The 20,505-nt window shown below is 40.0% G+C and overlaps 1 protein-coding gene across 7 annotated transcripts in view; it reads left to right on the top strand.

Moving 5' to 3' along the window:
• PRELID2 (PRELI domain containing 2) overlaps positions 1–20,505 on the top strand; it is a 63,584-nt gene that overhangs the window by 24,199 nt on the left and 18,880 nt on the right. For 5 of the 7 annotated variants that reach the window (XM_030320610.1, XM_030320655.1, XM_030320637.1 and 2 more), the window contains one exon: positions 10,612–10,717. In XM_030320610.1, coding sequence (XP_030176470.1) covers positions 10,612–10,717 — 106 coding nt within the window. Of the gene's footprint in view, positions 1–10,611; positions 10,718–11,236; positions 11,278–11,925; positions 12,169–20,505 lie in introns of those variants that run through there. The other 2 variants (XM_030320619.1, XM_030320629.1) reach the window with 2 other exon arrangements.

The following is a 20,505-nucleotide window of genomic DNA, read 5'->3' as shown; positions in this document are numbered from 1 at the left end:
ATTCTTTGCCACGGAATGTGAGAACAATGGCTAGCCACTGTACCCAGAAAATGAAATATGGGCAATTTTTTTTTTTTAAGATCAAGAAGCCTTGATCAATGTTTCCTCAGATAGATCCAGTTTTGGCTTCCCGCTGATGTCTCTGCAGTTTGTGGCACCTTCTTGGGCAAGAGCTACATTGTGATTTCACGTTTCTTCAAGCACACCAGCTCTGGGGCTGTGAGCTCCTCACTGGGAGAGGCATGCTTTCCTCTTGTGTAAACCTTACATTTGAAGATAAACTTATTAATTTCTTACTATTTTGTGTTTGGTCCTATTTTCAAAAATATATCTATTCAGTAGTTTCTGATTCTTTACCTTCTAATTGATTTTTACAGTACTATGTGGGAATGTAATGGATGCACATTTGATTTGGCTTTAATGATTGACATTTATTTTATCCAAGCAATTCTAAAAAGACGGTTACCTTGTAAAAGTATTTTCTTGGGCTTTGCTCTTTCACCATAACTGTATGAGTTCAGGGGTAAGTCATAACTTTTCTGTTATCTTGAAACAAGGTATTAGTTCTTATCATCAGTGGAGACTCACTCTGTTGATGATGTTGCCAAGCTGGGTTTGTTTTTGCTTTAGATGAACCAGACCATTCTCTCATGCTCAGCATGGAGTATGTTAGTGGCCCGTATCTTTACCCATCTAGCTTTTGCTTATTGACTGATGCTTCTAAACCTTATTTCTGAGATTTAAAATGGGCAGTCTAGGAGAGTGTGGGCTAATAACATTGGATATATCCAACAAACATTTATGAAATATCAAAGAAGTTCTTCCTGGAATGTAGTAAAAGGAACAAAAATGCCCAAATCAGACTTTACACCCAGATTAAATTAATGGGATGAGCAGCTGTTTTTAGTTCATAAAATTTTCATTATAATTGAAGTTACACACATGAATATTCTTCATTCTAATAAGATGTAAAACATTTTGTACTTTTTATTTTCGATTTCTGTGTTAGAACATCTGAAGTCTTGAGTGTTCATCTGGTGAATCACAAATAGTGTAAGTTGCATGTTTTGAGGGGCTGATTGTTGGGCATTTTGTGTGTGTGTGTGTGTGTGTGTGTGTGTGTGTGTGTGTATCCATTTTTTCCTTGCTTTTTTTTTTCCTAGTAGCAGATTTGGCAGTTTGGTGATTTCAGTGTGTTGGGCACCAGCCTTTTTGGTTGACCTTCAAACTTGCTTTCACTGAAGTATTAAAATATTCTGGCTTTGTTAACTTTACTTAGGAATTATTTCTAAGCTCCATTCCTAACAGTAAAGGGCTTGAGGGTATAGTTATCAAATAGCCTGGATAAATACCACCGTATTCATCCCAAAACATGACTCCCTATGCTCATATTGGCCTTAATTTCCAGGGCACCAGTGGGTGATCAGACAATTACCAGAATGCACTGCCAGTTACAGAAACTGAGCAACAGGGCCTTTTCTGTGTAGATATGACATCTGGGCAGGAATCTGATTTTTGGCTCAGTTACACTGCCCTGGAAAAGGTACTCATGTGCTTTTTATATTTGTGTTTACATAGCTGGAGTCTTCTCTGCCTCCCTATCCTGTTGTATACTGAGGATGCCCTCCCCATCCTGTGTATACTAGGATCCTGAGGACACTGTAGGTCAGTGCTCAGCTGCTTGCAGACAGTGCTCTGTGTTATTTGTTCACCGAATGGCAGGTCTTGCTTCTTATGGGCTGAAATGGGGATGAGGGAAGTGAAAAGGGATGGAATTGTCAGGAGGGGCAAGTGCAAAGTGGGAACGTCCAATATGATTTGGTAGGGATTCAACGTAGAGGAAATCTTGAACTGTTAATAGGAGACCTTGCTTCTGATTTTGGCTGCTTGATCACTTATATATACAGTTTGACTCTGGGAAAAGGGACAAAGCTGGCCTGAACTCCCTCATAATGTGAAGATTTAATAAGACAATAAAGGGGAATTCTCTATACTTGGAGGGTATAAGGCAGTAGACAATGAAAGTTGTTGGAACTAATGGTGAGTAAATGCTGTTTTCAAAGGGAGGGGGCCCCTTAAAGGTACTAACTTTGAAAAGCAGAATAAGCTGTTTTATTGAAATAGAGGTGGTGATTGAATCGGAAACAAGGATGTTGGGCTAGGGGAGCATCCGATGCCATTTATGAGTAAGAACTTTTGAAATACCTTAGTCGGTGCCTTTTGACTTTTTATTCTCATCCTCCTTGCCCTTTGGTTTGGGCTGTGTATCAGTGCAGGATTCAGGGGGAAGGTTAAACATGTAGATTCATTGTGTTGGCTCTAGTTGTGTAGGCCTGGGGCTGTCTCTTGGGAATCACTGGTTCTTAAGTTCTTCAGGTGAATCTGTCGTGCGCTTAGATTTGGGAGCCCCTGGTAATTAGTCAGTATCCTGCAAACATATTGCTGAAACCTGTCAGTGTTGTATAGCATGACCAGTTGATAATCTGGCCCTTCAGCAAACAGGTAAACACTTTTTACCAGAAACACCCTCAGTTGAGGGCCTTCTTGAATTTATGCAAGGAAGGTGTTGTTAGTGGAAGGAAGGGAGGAAGAAGGGAGACTTCAGTGACTCTGTGTAGTGTCAAAATTGTGTTGCATTGTTTCCTGTTTTGGATTAGAGGTGCTGATTAGATTTTCTTTCTTGCAGCACTTACACCTGTAGTAAATAAATAGGTTGAGTATTAAAAATGACAGTATTTTATCACATGCATGGATATCCCGTAGAACAACCTAAAGGTCTTAAGACAGCACACCAGGAATCTGATGCCCATCTGCCTGGTCTCAGGGTGTGCCTCCTACATGGGGTTGAGAACTGACACCGGGGAGCTTGGTTGTTGTCTTTCCAATCAAGGATAATAGTGGTAGCTAGGCAAGGAGATAGAGAATAAAAAAGCCAGGTTGAGTTCAGTTTCCTGGTCTGCATTTAAACAGCTACATTTTGAGACCTTTTCTGTGCAGGAGGTCGAGGCAACTCCATTCTATGTGCCTGACCTCAAGAGGGTTGGAGAATTGGGAGGAATTTAGGGGATAATTTATGGGGTAATATCCCCCTGCTCTAGGATGACTCAACAGACTCTTGTCTGAAGGTAGGAAAACCTGGCCCCTCATATAGGTCTAGTTTGGGTGAGTCTTTCTCCAGGTGTCCTTTATTATCATACGTTAAAATAATCTTTCCTGTTTGTTTTCTACACGTATTTCCTGCTCATTGTAGGACAGTTGCAAAATACATGTAGGAAAAAACAGATTATGTTCATGCCCTCTTCAGGTGTGTGCTTTTCTAGTAGTTGGCGGCTCCAAAGGGAGCCAGTATTCTGACCTCCATCCTTATAGCTTAATGCTGCCTGTTGTTGGTCTTCATGTGGAATGGACTCCGTACTCTGTTGTATCAGTTTTCTTTTGCTAAATCTTGTGTCTGGGAGCCTCATCCGGGTGTATCAGTACTTGTTTTCCCAGTGTTGGGTAGCATACTGTAGTTGCTACAGTTTATTTACTCATTCTGCAGAAAAATCACTTTTGCAAACATGGAATCCTATTGTACATAGTATTCTGACTTTTACATTAATTTAACATTACATTTGGGACTGTCTTTCCTTATTAAATGTGTCATTTTAAAATGACTTTCTATGGTTGTTTAGATGTATTTGTTGGATAAAATTATTCTAGTGTGTTTCATTAAATGTCTGTGTTGGGCATTTGCATTATTTCTCGTTATTTGCTCTTATAAATAATGATGTGAGGGATATCTTTATAGGCTGCTCTAAGCCCTCAACTAAGATTATTTGCTTAGGACATATTTTTAGAAGTAGATATATGAGTCTAAGGGTTTGTATGTGTTTGAGGCATTTATTAGGTTAGGTATTGCTAAGCTGAAGCGTGCATTTCTAAGCATCTCAGAAAACTCCCCAAGGGCATGGCAGTTGGCAGTGTTGTATAGACCTACTTTGGAATTGGGATCAGGAATGGCTACGTAATTTGCAAGGCCCAGTGCAAAATGAAAATTCAGGGTTCCTTGTTAAATGTTTGAGAACTTCAAAACCAGTGATGTCAGATCATTTAACTAAGTGGGGAGCCCTTCTGAGAGGTGAGCATTGTGTGACTGATGTGTCCTTGAAGTCAGCACCAAATGGGATGCACTGGGAGGCCTGATATCCCAAGATAAGACTCTGATTGGACAGGTTCACAAACTGTTACAGATTTTGAAACTTTGCCCACCACTCAGGATGCCAGTAAGCTTGCACTGAATAGACATTTTTCTAGGTAGTAGGATTGTGGGGATATGGGATCTGAGGTTAACCGTGTGGATTTAAATAGTGGTTCTGTCACTTATTTTTATGAGACTTTACAAATTTGCATCTTTGGACCTCAGTTTTTTTTTTTTTTTATCTGTAATATGGGGTTGTATTACCTCATAAGATTGTTGTGAGAATTAACTGAAATGTGTGTATATAAAGGACTTAATACAGTGCTTTACCACAGTAGGCTATTAACAAGTGTTACCTATTATAATTGGTTATCAATTCTTAAACACTGTGCTTTAAGAGACTGAGCCTCCCTGACCTAAAATATGTACCTCCACTAGGCTATCGGGCTCCTGAGATTCCACCATTTGATTATTCCTTAGCATTATAGTATTCCCTGCTGCATCTTACTGTTAATAATGAGGGCTCTTGCTAATAACCCATTCCCAGGAGGTGTTAGAGCAGCTCAGGGGGGGGGGGCTCTAAGAGTGGGGGTTAGAGAGGCTAGTGGGGTGTTTGGTTTCACATGGCTGGTGTGCAGAGTGTATGTGTGATGTGTGATAGCAGGGTGGGGAGGAGGTTGGTGAGAAAAGAGGGCTCTGGAGCCCGAAGGGCTTTGGATGCCAGAATGGGGAGGGAGAGATTCATTTCCAAGTGGTTTAGGGTGATTGAGTGTCACCTAGAAGTTAATGAGGTACGAAGGTTTGAGGATTGACCATACTTGGAATTTGTGCTGTGAGCATTTAACTTCTCAGACACTGTTTTTGTCTTTGTGTAAATGGTAATAATAATGATGGTAGTATTAAATGGCATTAGTAGTTGTAGGAGTAGTCATAGTAGTGGGGTTAGTATTATTAACTAACATTTATTGAATGGTTACCCATATCACCTCGAGTGCTTGACACATAAGACCTTATTCACCTTTGGAACAACCTGTGTCATAGGTGTCATTAATCCCATTTTACTGAGGAGACTGCACATCACAGAGCATCAGGGACTTGCCTATTAGGCAGGTTAGAGATGAGATGTGAATCCAGGTAATGTGACTCCAGGAGCTCCACCCTTAATCTCTGTTGTCTTTTTCTGTGTGTGTGTGTGTGTGTGTGTGTGTGTATGTGTGTGTGTATGTGAAGGCTGACAACTGCTTAGCACTTGAGATCTCTGTAAATTGAATGGGTTCTCTGCAGAAGCATTATGGCATAAATGGGCTTGGTCAGATGGGGTGGGACAGACTACATGTTCTGGCTTGGTGGATTTCATGTATTCTCTGTGTGACTGCTAGACCCAGGGGCTTAGCAGGGGCAAGAGCAGGCAACCTGACCTGCACACCCTGCCTTTCTTTTGGGCTACCCCTCTGTGGTTACAGGAGAATGCCAAAATCACCATGATTAGAACTGAGATGTCATCACAACAGGAATATCTTTGGGAACGTTTTTTCCCCCTCCAAGACACTTTAATTAAATTCCCATCATGAAAACAATTAGGCAAGATTTGCCATACCTAACCAGTCAATAACTCAAGGACAGGATCTCATTAAGAGCTTTCGCTTTCCCGGAAACTGCCATTTTGAGGATTCAGAGCTGGTGGCTGCGTGCTCTGGGAATTAATTTATCCATATTTCCTCTGAGCTTTTTTTTTTTTTAATTTTCCCAAATCCAGAAGGAAACACATTTTTAAATGACCTTAAAGTAGGAGACGGATTGTACACACCGCCATTCACTTTCACAAAGGTGTTCCTAAGTTTGAGGTGTTCTTTCCCTGCCATGATTCCATTGTCTTCTGTGTTGACTTACGCCTGCCTGTGGACAAAGCAATAGATGTGGCCTGGATACAGGCACCGCGTGAGTGAGTGAGCCTCCTCTTTTAACATAAGTTTCTAGATACTGTGGTGTCTTATCTCTTAGCCAGGTGAGGGCTGCCCCTTACTGATGTCAGCAGGTAGAAATCTTGAGATACTTGATTCAATTTCCCTGACAAAAGTATTGAGATGAACTATAAATTGGCCCATTTTTTTTTTGCTTCCTTCTGTCTGTGCTTTTGTTCCTAATGCGTTATTGATCTTCCACCAGGGGCTAGCCATTGAAGTTGCCATTGAGGCAATAAAAAATGTACAAATAGAACTATCTAGAAAAACCGTTGACATCATCTAGTAAAGACAGACCCAGAAATTCAGCTGTTAGGTAGTCTAGAGGCACTTGTGTACATATGTACCTGGATGCATTATAAAATGTTCATCTTCTTTGGGGCGCCTGGGTGGCGCAGTCGGTTAAGCGTCCGACTGCAGCCAGGTCACGATCTCGCGGTCCGTGGGTTCGAGCCCCGCATCGGGCTCTGGGCTGATGGCTCAGAGCCTGGAGCCTGTTTCCGATTCTGTGTCTCCCTCTCTCTCTGCCCCTCCCCTGTTCATGCTCTGTCTCTCGCTGTCCCAAAAATAAATAAACGTTGAAAAAAAAATTTAAAAAAAAAATAAAAAAATAAAAAAATAAAATGTTCATCTTCAGTAGAATGGACAAATAATTGCGAGTATTTTCAAACAGTGGAACACTATGCAGCCATGAAAATGAACAAACGACAGCTACATGCAATAATATGGATGAATCTCAACTGAGCATGCAGGGTTTATTGTCTGTGACTTAGTGAACAGCCAGCAACTAGATCAGCATGTGTTTAGGAAACTGGCTTTGGGCAGTGTGGATTATAGAGAGTCCACGCTGGAGACAGGGATCCCCCTGAGAGGCAGTTGTGGTCCTGGAAAGAGAAAATTGCTATGCTAACCCCTGGCATTCCCAGTAGCAGGGGAGAGAATGACACGGACTGTTGAGAGACGTTAGAAGAAAAATAAGTACAGTCTGGTGACTGATTAAATGCTTGGGTTGATTAGAAAGGGAGTTTACTTCCATGTCGCTGAGGCCTCTAATATCATAGACTAGGAGGATGATGGTGTCTTTAACGGATGTAGGAGCAGGCCTGGGGTTTTGAAGCAATGGATACTGAATCTACATGCAACCAAGCTACATGATCTTGAACAAGTTATTTATCTTCTCTTTACACAATTTCCTCACATATAAAAGAGAGAAAATGTTTTTTTTTTTTTTTAATTTTTTTTTCAACGTTTATTTATTTTTGGGACAGAGAGAGACAGAGCATGAACGGGGGAGGGGCAGAGAGAGAGGGAGACACAGAATCGGAAACAGGCTCCAGGCTCTGAGCCATCAGCCCAGAGCCTGACGCGGGGCTCGAACTCCCGGACCGCGAGATCGTGACCTGGCTGAAGTCGGACGCTTAACCGACTGCGCCACCCAGGCGCCCCATAAAGAGACAAAATGTTTTAAGAATAACAACCTCAGGGACGCCTGGGTGGTTCAGTCGGTTAAGCATCCAACTCGGGCTCAGGTCTTGATCTCATGGTTTGTGGGTTTGAGCCCCGTGTTGGGCTCTGTGATGACAGCTCAAAGCCTGGAACCTGCTTCGGATTCTGTGTCTCTCTCATTCTCTGCCCCTCCCCTGCTCACACTCTGTCTCTCAAAAAATAAAGTAAACATTAAAAAATTTAAAAAAAGTAACAACCTCAGAAGATAATACAGTGTCTGATACATAATACACTATTATATGGTTTTTGAAGAGTAAAAGTGACCCTGGATATATAACATCGTGTGATGCAATCCTTTCTTTAGACCTAACAGAGATAAAAGATAGATGTAGGAAAACTTGAATCATCTTTATGTCTCTTGAGTGAAACAAACACTACAAGTTTGGGGGCAGTAGAAAATCTTAGAACAAAAGGCACAAAAACCAGAGGTTATATAGTGTTGGAAAGGGAAAGCCAAGGAGGTGACTTAATGAGATTTTAAGTGAATGGTAAGTGAGAAGTTAGCATGTACTTTTGCTGAGAATGGTTCTTGGGAGCACAGAGCCTTTAAAAGAATAACTTTTTGTTTATATATAAATGATTTTCAAGTCCTTACTATTTGGGTGATTGCCAAGTAATATATATTATAGAAAATTACTAAAAAGAACATAAGGAGATAACACCCATGATTCTAATGTCCAGAGATTCTTTTCATATTTCAGCTCTGTCCACTCATCTTTCTATTCGTCCATCTTTTTTTCTTTCTCCTTCTCCTTCTTCTTCTTCTTTTTAAAGAGCTGAAATTAATCTGTATATTGTTGTATAACCTGCTGTGTTTTGCACAGAGCTTTAAAGAAGGCTTATCTAGCATGAGGGATTTAGGTTAGCTATGTGTAGTAGGAAGAAAATGTCTGATGTGCTTTGTCAATGAATTATTGAGGGAAAGTGCAACATTTCCTTCTCTGGCAGTCTTAAAATATACTAGGATAAACTCTCATTTCAGTGATGGTAGGGCATGACCCTGCTTTACTGCCCTGTTATTCTTTGATATATGGGCAAACCATGAGAGTGCTTTTCTGCACACTTCCATCTCCCAAAAGTAGCAGAAAGAAATACTGGTTAGAATATGATGTAAGAGAGACTTTTATTAATCCCTCACCTACACTTGCCTTGAGGACTGAAGAGTTTATCTCTCCCAAGAGTGTAAGACTGCTCAACTTTTCATTTTTAAATATTAAAATCACTGTAAAATTCTACTCTGACTAATCTAGAATAAAGACAGCAAAGATTAGTGTCACTAGGATATAGTTTTACATGAACAAATCATTTTAAATAGGCTTAAATCTAAGAGGTGGAGGCTGCTTTGCCTAGACAGACTATTTGCCTAGACTGTTTATGTCACATTGGCTAGGATAGCTCTGTGTGTGTGTGTGTGTGTGTGTGTGTGTGTGTGTGTGTGTGTGTGTATGGGAGGGAGGGAGGGGGGGAGAGGGAGGGAGAGAGAGAAAGAGGAATCTGAAGGCTTCTTTTTACTGATTGCACGATTTGCATGTAGAGGTTACCGCTACTAGAGAATTAGACAGAAGGTCTAATAAGAGTTATGATAACTTTGATGTGGCTCTTCTTGACTTTGTACTCACCTGCAAACTCTTAACTAGTTCTAGTGTTCTCCCAAAGGCAAGTTGGTCCATAGATTGGTAAGGTGGAACATCCTTGGGGGAGTGAGGGCCTGGGGGTAATTCTACCATCTTTCTGATGTCACTCTCAAGTGTTCTCTGTTTTATGAAATAGAGATAATTTAATATTGGTAGAACTCTAAATAGCAGAGTGGCACATCTTATCTCAGCCCCCCTCCCCTCCAATCAAGGCTTAAAGAAGTCATCTCAGGCTTCTGACTTTCTAGTCTCTGTCTCTACTGTCTGTCTCGCTCCCTCTGTAGTAATAGTGGCTAACATTTAATGAAGGCTTGTTGTGTCTGAGGAACAGTTCATATTTACTTCTCAAGATAGTTGTGAATGAAAGATACTATGAATATTCCCATTTTTACATATGAGGATACTGAGTTAAGAGAGTCTTAGTAATCTAACCAAAGTCCTACATCTGATAATTATCTCAGACTCAATTTTAAAAGGCCATTTTGCAGCATGAAATGAATATATATATTCATAATAATATATACATATATTTTAATTGGAATTAGTTAAGTTTATTGTGAGTCAAGAACAACATTTTATTTATGTATTAAAAATATTTTTTTAAAATGTGTATTTATTTCTGAGAGAGAGGGAGAGACAGAGCATGAACAGGGGAGGAGCAGAGAGATAGGGAGACAGAGTCAAAAGCAGGCTCCAGGCTCTGAGCCGTCAGTACAGAGCCCAACGCGGGGCTTGAACTCACAAGCCGTGAGATCATGACCAGAACCGAAGGCGGATACTTAACCGACTGAGCCACCCAGGCTCCCCAAGAAGAACAACATTTTAAAGATAGAGTACAGATCTCCTGACTATCACAATTTTATCATGGGATTATGTAGTCTTAGCTATGACTAGACATCCTATATTCTGCAGTAGTTACACTTAGAATAATAAAGCTATATATATTTTCTTTTTTCTCTTGGCTTAATTGGCATATAACATAGTGTAAGGTGTACAACATAATTTTATATATGTATGTATTGCAAAATGATTACCATAATACGCACCCATCACCTCTCACACAATTATTTTTGTGTGTGATGAGAAAAGTAAAATTTACTCTTTTAGCAACATGAAGTATTCTTAACTTGAATAAAACAATTGCCTGTATAAACTGTAAATCTCTTTTTAACAAAACTTTTGTTGTAACAGGCAGTTATTGAATTATTATGGATATTGTTTTGTGTTGACTTTAAATGGTAATGCTTTGGGAAATCTCTGTAGTTTAAATATCCAAACGTAGAATGACATCAATGATTTTTTTTTTTTTTTTTTTTTTTTTTTTTTACAGGACAGAGTTCATTCAGAGAGGCAGAATTTCAATTACAGGGGCTGGCTTTCTCAACTGCATTTTGGAGACTTTTGCCAGCACATTCTTAAGACAGGGAGCCCAGAGGGTAAGCTTGTTTTTACTTTGAACCAATATTTATTTTAAGAAATCATGAAGATTCCCGTTGGGTTATTGAATAAGGCTCCTGAGCAGACACGATGAGAAAAAAATACAGTTTATAAACAGACAAAAAATAAACAAATAGATGCAAAAATAAGTATCTTTGCTAATTATTGCATACATCCAAATCAAAGTAAAACTTAAATGCCATTTGTGACCCATTAAATTAAAACTATGCCAGTAAAGAATGTGTAATAATATGGAGAACTAAGAGATATAATCAGAATGAGTAATTACATTTTCAGTATATTCAGTATGATAACACCCATTTAGTGAAAAAGATAATAGCTAGTATTTATTGAGCACTTATTATGAACTCACTGTAAAAAGAATTTTTATTTATTATTTAATACAAACCTTTGAAGTAGCTATTTTTGTTGTTCTGTTATTATGGATGAAGAAGATACAGAGACCTTGAGTTCCTGGTTGTCACTTCTTGTGTTTTTCAAATTCTGTGGGAGTTTAGGGTTCCATGAAGGTGATTTAGAGACCACCTTAGAGTCTAAGGTTGGTACCCTGTTTTAAATAGAGCTATTCTTGGGGCACCTGGGTGGCTCAGTTGGTTGTGCATCCGACTTTGGCTCATGTCATGATCTTGTGGTTTGTGAGTTCAAGCCCCGTGTTGGGCTCTGTGCTGATAGCTGGGAGCCTGGGGCCTGCTTCGGATTCTGTGTCTCCCTCTCTCTCTGCCCCTCCCCCGGTTATGCTCTGTCTCTCTCTGTCTCTCAAAAATGAATAAATGTAAAAATAAAATAAAATAAATAAATAGAGCTATTCTATTTTTAATCTGTCTTATATAGAGAAATTTATATGTCTCATTTTCTTGCCTTCACAGCATTATTTTCAAAATGTCTTTAGGGTAAAGTCTATTCCTTATGCATTATGATATGCTTATTGCAGGTATTCTGAAGTATTGAGAAATTATTTAATTTTTATTAACTTGTTTTATATATAATATTGTACTTTTAAATTGTTGTTGTTGTTATTGTGATAAGGGGCATAATCACTTACTTCCTGGATTTACTCAGGACATATGCTATGCATATGTTACCTTGTTTTGTCTTGTAGAATAATAGGTTTAATGGCTGGTCTGAAGGAATATTGTTGTGGCTCCAGAGATTATCTGGGTAACAAACCTTTGTTCTCGCTTTGCAGATCTAGGTTCAAGAATGAGCCTGGACCATGATGTGTTAGTCTGGGAGGCTGAGGATGATGAACAAGCGTTTGATACTGTACTGTACTCCATAAACATACTGTCAAGATTAATGGTGTATTCCTGTCTCAGAAATGCACATATCTAGACTGGCCCAGCCTGTTGAAGCTGGGCTTGAAGTGGATAGCTGGGCTTCTAGAAGGTCTGATATGACCTTACTCACACATGATTGGAAGTTTTTCTGCTATATTGCAAAGTATGCCTGTGTAAAAACCCACATGTTGTGCAAAATTGCACCGTGAAATTAATGGGTCTGATGACAGAAATAATTTCACTGCCATATCCCTGAGTATCATACACTTTTCATCAAGACTGAGAAAAATTTTCTGTAAAGAACCAGATAGTAAATACGTTAGGCTTTGTGGGCCAAGAAGCAAACTGGAGATACTATGTTGGGGCTTTATAGCAAGAGAGAAACAAGTTTCCACAATTTTTTTTTATTTACAAAATTAAAAATACAATAATAGTTGAATTTTTTTTTGTAATATAGTTCTTTGGATCAGAAAAATGGGATTCCATTTTGTGGGAGAACATAACGTTTAGCTAAATTGTGATTCAGAGTTAGTGTTCCCTACCATCAAATTGCAAATGTTCATTTGTGAAAACCATTCTTGTGGATCACACAAACACTGGTGGTGGACTGGATTTGGCCTGTGGGCTATATAGTTTGCCAACCCCTGCTTTAGATAAATAGATAGTCCTTGATTAATTCAGATGGGTTTATGTTCGACCTGTCCATCAATCTGAACCTTGTAATGACTTTTAACCATACAGTGGTTGTGGATATTCTGATCCTGTGTGATGCATAAAGTGAACATTATTAGTCCCATTTTATCGGTGAGAAATGTCTTGGAAGAGTTAAGTGCACCTAATATGTGGGTGGCTGCTTGTCTGCCTTTTTCTTACACGTATACGTGGAGCACCTGCTTTTTGCTAGGCTCTGTGGTAAGCATGGGCTTTTAAATGGATTTACTCAAGGTCATAAGGAGAGCAAAAGGTGGAGTCTGAACTCACATCCCCATGTTTTACAAGTCTTACCCCTTGCCACTTTACTCTGCAAGATTTTTCAGATAAACAAAGCAGATGGTTTGCCCACTCAGCACCTTTGCTGTGTATCAGATGCATTTGTGTTGTAGTCTTACTTTCTCTGTAGTTATTAGGACTCTTTGGTTATAAGTAATAGAAACTACTTTAGGCTAGCTCATTCATTGTAAGGGTACAAGGGCCGTGAGGCGGGCAGGCTTCAGAATGGTCTGCCCTGGGACTGAGAGATGCCAGGAACTCAGATACTATTCCTTCTTCAGCACTTGTCTATAAGAGTATGCATCTGTTGTATTCTCTTTCTTATCATGTGGGCCTCTACAGTCCAGGTATACATCTTGTATAGAGTTTTGGCCAACCAAGAGACTGTCTGCTTATTTCATTCATTTCCAAATTCTTTGGAAGGGACTCTTGTTGGCATTTCATAGGTCAAGCGTAGCCAGGAGGGTGGACGTCAGGGTTTATGAATATGGCTCATCCCAGGTCGTGACTGGATTGGGTGGGAAGTCATGTCCCAGGGAAAAGGGTGGTGGGATGGGTAAATACTCCCAAGGGTTTCTGGCGTGATCTCACAGTAGATTGTATGTTCTTGATGGCAGAGAGGGGGTTTTATGAATCTTAATTCCAATTCCCCTCAACCCATCATAGCTTGGGCAGCGGTCCTACATTCATGTGGAAATGGGTAGAAAGGAGATAGAATGCACAGCTATATCTCATTTGGTTTCTGATGAGTATTATCTGGAAATCATCAAGTGGATTTAAATTTTTTAAGTTTATTTATTTACTTTGAAAGAGACCTGGGCAGGGGTAGAGACAGAAAGAGAGAGAGACAGAGAGAGAGAATCCCAAGCAAGCTCCACACTTCCAGCTCAAAGCCCGATGCAAGGTTTGAACTCAAGAACTGTGAGATTATGACCCAAGCTGAAATCTAGAGTCAGATGCTTAACCAGCTGAGCCACGAGGCACCTGAAGTGACTTTAAATTTTTGAAGTGAGAAACCCAAGTAATTCCTTCGTATTCTTGCTTTTGCTCAGAAGTAAGAATATATTTTTCCTGTGAGGTTTGGCCTTTTCTGGCTTTCCTCTTTTTTTTTTTTCTTTTTTTTTTTTAAGAGGCTTAATGAGTTAGCTTTTCAATCTTAGAAGCCACTTGTGCTAAATGGTCTTTTACCTTTTAGCCAAGTGGGGATGTTTTCCGGTATCAGCCTGACTTCCTGATAAACCTTCACAGTTGAGCCTGCATAAATGGCTTCGATGGAAGTCATCCTGAGAGTGTTTTAGGTGAGTTTATTTAGGACTTTATTCTTGAGACTGTTTAGTGATGGTAAAGGTGGGATCTGATATCTATTTTTTTCTAGAAAAAGCAAAATGAGACACTCGCAAATTCAGTATCTTTGTGTTTGTAAATTAAAAGCTGGCCCTAGATATGAACCCCCGAGGTGAGGTCACTTGTATTTCTGTGCCTCTGGTGGCTTTTGCAATTATTTTTCTCTCCTCCTTTCACTACTTTGAGGTGACATACAATTTGGGGGCCCTTCTAACACAAATGCTGACTTTTCATATACTGCTCGGACTTCCCTTTTCTCTGAGAATGGAAGTATGTGGGCAGGAGAATGGAGATTGCCCCCTGGTAGCCAAGTCAAGAGCTATGCTTTTGAAATAGAAGCTGTTCTGAACTTATAGCCCACTAAAGCTCATCTTTGTAATGTGGCACAAATCACTTTATTCCCCTGATCCTGTATGTACTTGTCAACAAGATGGAAACTTTAATGCATTCCCGAAGATAGGTATGAAAACTATGTTTGAAAGCTTTCAGTAGATTGAAGAACACAGGTCAAATATATGTAAGGTGTTATTTTTGTTTTCAAGAATTAAAAAAAAAAAAACCTACTCACATACTTCCTTTTCATACTTTCTTTTTATGGTTGCATGTTTGTTTGTTTTCCAAACCCATATGAACACCCAATAGATTTTAAACTCAGAAGTGTAGTTCCACAAACAGTTTGAGTATCACCTGTGTGCCAGGCATTGGGTAAGGTGCTGGAGACACAAGCAGCAATGAAACAATTCATAAGATTGGAGGCTGTGCCTTATACAGCTTTACTTCACAGATTCTAGCTCAGGGTGGAAGGCCTGACAGGCAACGAATAAACATCTGCTGATGGTGAGAATTATTGAACCCCATGTGGTGGTCAGTGCTCAGCACTATGATCATTGTTGGGAAGGATTTTCAAATAACAACTGGTACTTACAAGAGCTTACTTGATGCCATGCCCTACACATGGCACGCATTACGTTAATTACTTTTCTAAACAAGTCTATGACATAGGAACTCTTCTTCCTCTTTCATTCACGGGGAAACTGAGGTCCCAAATGACAAAGCAGTTTTCTCAAGGTCACAGAATTAGTGGGTGGTGAACTTGGGATTTGAACCCAAACCTCTCTGACTCCAGAGTGTACTGTTAATGAATACCACACTGCCACATCCACGCACTCTGCCCTCAAGCAGCCACTTGTGTGGGGCCAGATGTGGTGTGCTCGATAGAGCCAGAGCAAGGAGTTGTGGGGTTTACAGTAAGGATGGAGGAATGTAGAAGCATGGAACTCAGTTGCCGTGGAAGGACTTGGAATGGACTAGAGGGACAAGGGGCCATGATGTTGGTAGTTGAAAAGGTCTTGAATGGCTCTGTTCAGAAATGCCAGCCTCTGGTTTTATCCAGACTCCACCTGGCCTAAATTCCGGACTTCCATGCAGGTTTGAGGGTGTGTTTAGCTGGTGTTTCTGCCATTTTAACTATAATGATATATCCTTTTTTCTGTTTTAATATGGACTATGGATTTGTTTTTGTGCTATTTGTTTTGAAAATATCTTTATATTACAAAAGAAAAGTTCAGTGGCATTTTTCACAGAAATAGAATAAACAGCCCTAAAATCTCTATGGTATCAGAGAAGACCCCAAATAGCCTTTCTTCTTGAGAAAGGAGCTGAAGGCATTGTGCTCCCTGATTTCAAACTATATTACAAAGCTATAGTCATCAAAACATTATGGTATTGCCTAAAAACAGACACAGACCAAAGGGGAAGAATAGAGAGCCCAGAAATAAACCCATGCATATATGGTCAACTAATTTACAACAGAGAAACCATGAAGACAGTCTCTTCAACAAACAGTGTTGGGAATACTGGACAACTGCATGCAAAAGAATGAAACTGGACCACTTTATTGTACCATACCCAAAACAACAATAGCAACAAAAACCCAAACAAATGTTCAATAAAATGGGCAGAGGAATTGAATAGACATTTTTCCAAAGAATACATATAGATGGCTAACAGATGCATGAGAAAATGTTGAACATGACAAATCAGGGAAGTATAAATCAAAATCACAATGAGATACCACTTCACACCTGTTAGAATGACTTGTATCAATAAACAAGAAATAATAAGTGTTGGTGAGAATGTGGAAAAAAAGGAACCCTTATGGAAAAAAAGGGCATGTAAGTTGGTGCAGCCTCTATGGGAAACAGTATGGAGGTTCCTTAAAAAATTAAAAATAGAACCACCATATGATCCAGCAATTCCACTTCTGGGTATTTATCCAAGGAAAATGAGAACACTAATTCAAAAAGATAGGTGTACCCCCACGTAAATAATGCATTGTTTACATTAGGCAAGATATGGAAATGACCTAGATATCCACTGATGGATGAACAGATAAAAAAGATGTAAAAGATGTGGTGCGTGCACGCGCGTGCGCGCGCGCGCACACACACACACACACACACACACACACACACAGAGAAATGTCACTCAGCCATAAAAAAGAATGAAATCTTGCCATTTGTTAACACCATGGTTAGATCTTGAGGGTATCATGGTAAGGAAAATAAGTCAGATAGAGAAATACAAATACCATATGAGCTCACTGATATGTAGAATCTAAAACAAAAACAAAAGCCAGGTTCATAGATACAGAGAATAAATTAGTGGTTGCCAAAGGCAGTTATAAAATAAAGATGTGGCGATATAAAGTACAGCATGGTGACTGTAGTTACTAATACTGTATTGCACATTTGCAAGTTACTAAGAGAGTAAATCTTAAAAGTTCCCATCACAAGAAAAATGAATTCTGCAACTATGTATGGTGCTGATGTTAAATAGACTTACTGTGGTGATCATTTCACAATATATCCCAATACTGATTCATTATGTGGTACACCTGAGACTAATGTACGCCAGTTATACCTCAAGAAAAGGTACACGTGAAGATGATGTTGGGAATGGTTTGGCTGGCAACATAGAAAAGATGCAGTGGAAAATGTCATCCATCAGTTGGAAAGGTCAGGGAATTATGGATGCTCAGAATGAAAAGTCCTTCCCTTCCTGAGCTGCTGATCAAATCCAGATTCAAGTGCTGCACACAAGACTTGCTGGCTCAGACTCTTGGGGGCACAACAGAGAAGAGGCTCTTGAGTACATGTGTTGGTCTGCAAGTTTGGGAAGCAGGGTGTTACAGAAAAGGAAGCATGAGTTTTTAAGATGTTATTTGACTCGCCAAAATCGTGACTCAAGAAGGTAGAGGTAGACCTACAGAAAAGATCTCCTGATTCCCCCCCCAGGATTAAAAACTACATTAAAACCTTTTTATTGTAGCAAAGTATATGTTACATAAAATTTACCATTTTAACTATGTGTAAGTCTACAGTCTGACATCATTAAGTGCATTCAGTGTTGTACAACCATCAGTACCATCCAATTCCAGAACTTTTTCATCTTCCTAAGTAATAATTCTGCAACCATTAAATAGTAACTCCCCATTCCTCTTCCTCCTAGTTCCTGGCAACCACCATTTTATTTTTTGTCTCTGTGAATTTGACTACTTTAGGTACTTCATGGAAGTGGAATTGTACCATATTTGTGTTTTTCTGTCTGGCTTATTTCACTTAACATAATGGTTTCAGGGTTTATCAATGTTGTAGCTGGGTAGTATTCCATTGAGTATGTATACCACATCTTGTTTATTCATCCATCAGTGCACGCCTGTTGTCTTCAACCTTTTGGCCATTGTGAATAATGCTGCCATGAATATGGGTATATAAATATCTGTTCAAGTCTCTGCTCTCAATTCTTTTTCTGGATTGTATGGTAATTCTATGTTTAAATTTTTGAGGAACTGCTTAAAGGTTTGTTTTTGAGATAGCTCTCTCTCTTTTTCCATGGCAGCAATGGACTGTACTATTACTGTGTATTTTTTTCACGTCTGCCCAGAAGAGTGGTGCTATATATACTATACTCTTGGCTGGTGACACTAGTGAGTGTGCCATATGGTGCTTTCCTCAGTCTGAGAGCCACTCAGTTGTCTCTTGACTCTGCCTTCATCTCTGTCTGCTGTAATCTCATGTTCTGGTGGACAGTTTTTTTTTTTTTTTTTTTTTTAAATTTTTTTTCAACGTTTATTTATTTTTGGGACAGAGAGAGACAGAGCATGAACGGGGGAGGGGCAGAGAGAGAGGGAGACACAGAACCGGAAACAGGCTCCAGGCTCTGAGCCATCAGCCCAGAGCCCGACGCGGGGCTCGAACTCACAGACCGCGAGATTGTGACCTGACTGAAGTCGGACGCTTAACCGACTGCGCCACCCAGGTGCCCCTCTGGTGGACAGTTTTGATCCATGATGGGTTGGATGGGTTGGAAGCGTTGAAAAGTTGGAGGTGTTGAAAAGTGTTGAAAAGTGCCAAGGACAAGCGTCCTGGATAGCAAGTACATATGTTAATTTGCCTTGAGGTAAGCAAGCATATTCAAAAAACATATCAAGGAAACAGAAAGATCTGAAGGAAAACAGGGTTTGGGGGAAGTCTGAGACACATGCAAGGCTTCGTACACATTTCTGCAGCCTAGGGGAAATGGCCAGTGACTGAAGCAGAGCTGAGAGGGGCCCAGGCCAGTCAAGCCCCACCTCAGGGATCCTAAGAGAAGGAAACAGGACAGAGATCAGGCTATTCTGTGGGGCAGGTATGGCTCTGCAGGTGCTCTCCAATTCTGGAAAGGGAGCCTTTGCAAGAATCTTGGTTTTCAACCTTTTCTTCATTATCACCCACCCACTCCCAGTGACTCTTTAAAGACTTCTTTTTTTCTATTTGTCCCCCTCCCCATGAAATATTAATACCATGGCTATACTGATTATCTCTTTGTAGACTATATTATGCTATTGCTTTATACATAAAAAGTGTAAGATATTTTTCACTCCCCAAAACAAAATGTCACCTTGTGTTGTTAGGGTTCCCATTGAGAAAACATGGTTCCTACTGCCCTGGATATCACTATCTCCATCTCTCCAAATTAAAACAATCACCAGTCCTCTGGCCCCCAACCCCTAAAATTCCAAGCGAAAATCAAAAGAACTTTTTGGTGAACTCCCACGTGGTTCTTGCAGATTTCACATTTTACTCTTCTGGGAGAGGCTTAGGAGACAAAATGGGTGGTAACACTCTTGTCATGCAAGTGTTCTTTTTTTAGCCCAGTTGTCTTCCCACTTGGAGACGACCATAAATGCTGTGGACATGCAGAGCTCTCATTATGCACTCGCATAGAGGTTTTTTGTTTTTTTTAGGTTTGTGAAATACATTTTCAATGTGTAATAAAATAATGTGTTATCTTAGCCACTCTCCTGGCAAGGCCCCATTATTAGTCCCATGATTATTCCTGTGTTGATTGGGAGGCTGAAGCGGAGAGAGACTGAATTCAACAGCATGTGAAATATTTGTCACTGAAACAATGTGGGCAAGTCAAACAGTTTGAACATCGCTTTAGAGAAGGTCTGGCCTACACATGCTATAGCTAAAGATATCTGAACATGCTGTTTCCTTAGGGTGTTTATAAAAATCCATTTTAATAGTGGAAGATAATTCTCTGCGACAGAAGATAGTATTCTTGTGTATATATTGGTATATACAAATGTGTGTGTGTGTGTTTATATATATATATATGTATATATGTATATATATATATGTCTCCAAACACGCAGCCACTGTACACAACACACACACACACACACACACACACACACACACACATACATACACACTCTGAGACACTGTATATGTAGTCCAAATGGGCATTTGAAAAACCTGGTTACTGTTTGGTTGCACCATTTTTGCAAACTGTATTAGTTACCTATGGCTGTATAACAGATTACCCCAGCACTCCACAGCTTACAGCACACATGTACTGTGTCTCACTTTCTACAGGTCAGGAGTCTGGGCGTGCCTTAGTTGGATCCTCTGATTCAGGGTCTCACAAGGATGTAGTCAGTGTCTCGGCTGGGGCTGGGATCTCATCAGAAGGCTCTAGGGGGAAAATTCAGTTTCAGGTATATTCACATGGTTGCTGCCATGCCTCCCTGGTAGGGAGCCTCCTGGCTGGTAGGATTCTGCCAGCCTCCCTGGGTTCCTCGACATACGGGGCTCTCACGACATGGC

Source organism: Lynx canadensis, chromosome A1 (assembly GCF_007474595.2).
Source record: "Lynx canadensis isolate LIC74 chromosome A1, mLynCan4.pri.v2, whole genome shotgun sequence".
Lineage (NCBI taxonomy): Eukaryota > Metazoa > Chordata > Mammalia > Carnivora > Felidae > Lynx > Lynx canadensis.
Note: the sequence above shows the minus strand (reverse complement) of the source record. Positions and strands in the feature narration are given on the sequence as shown.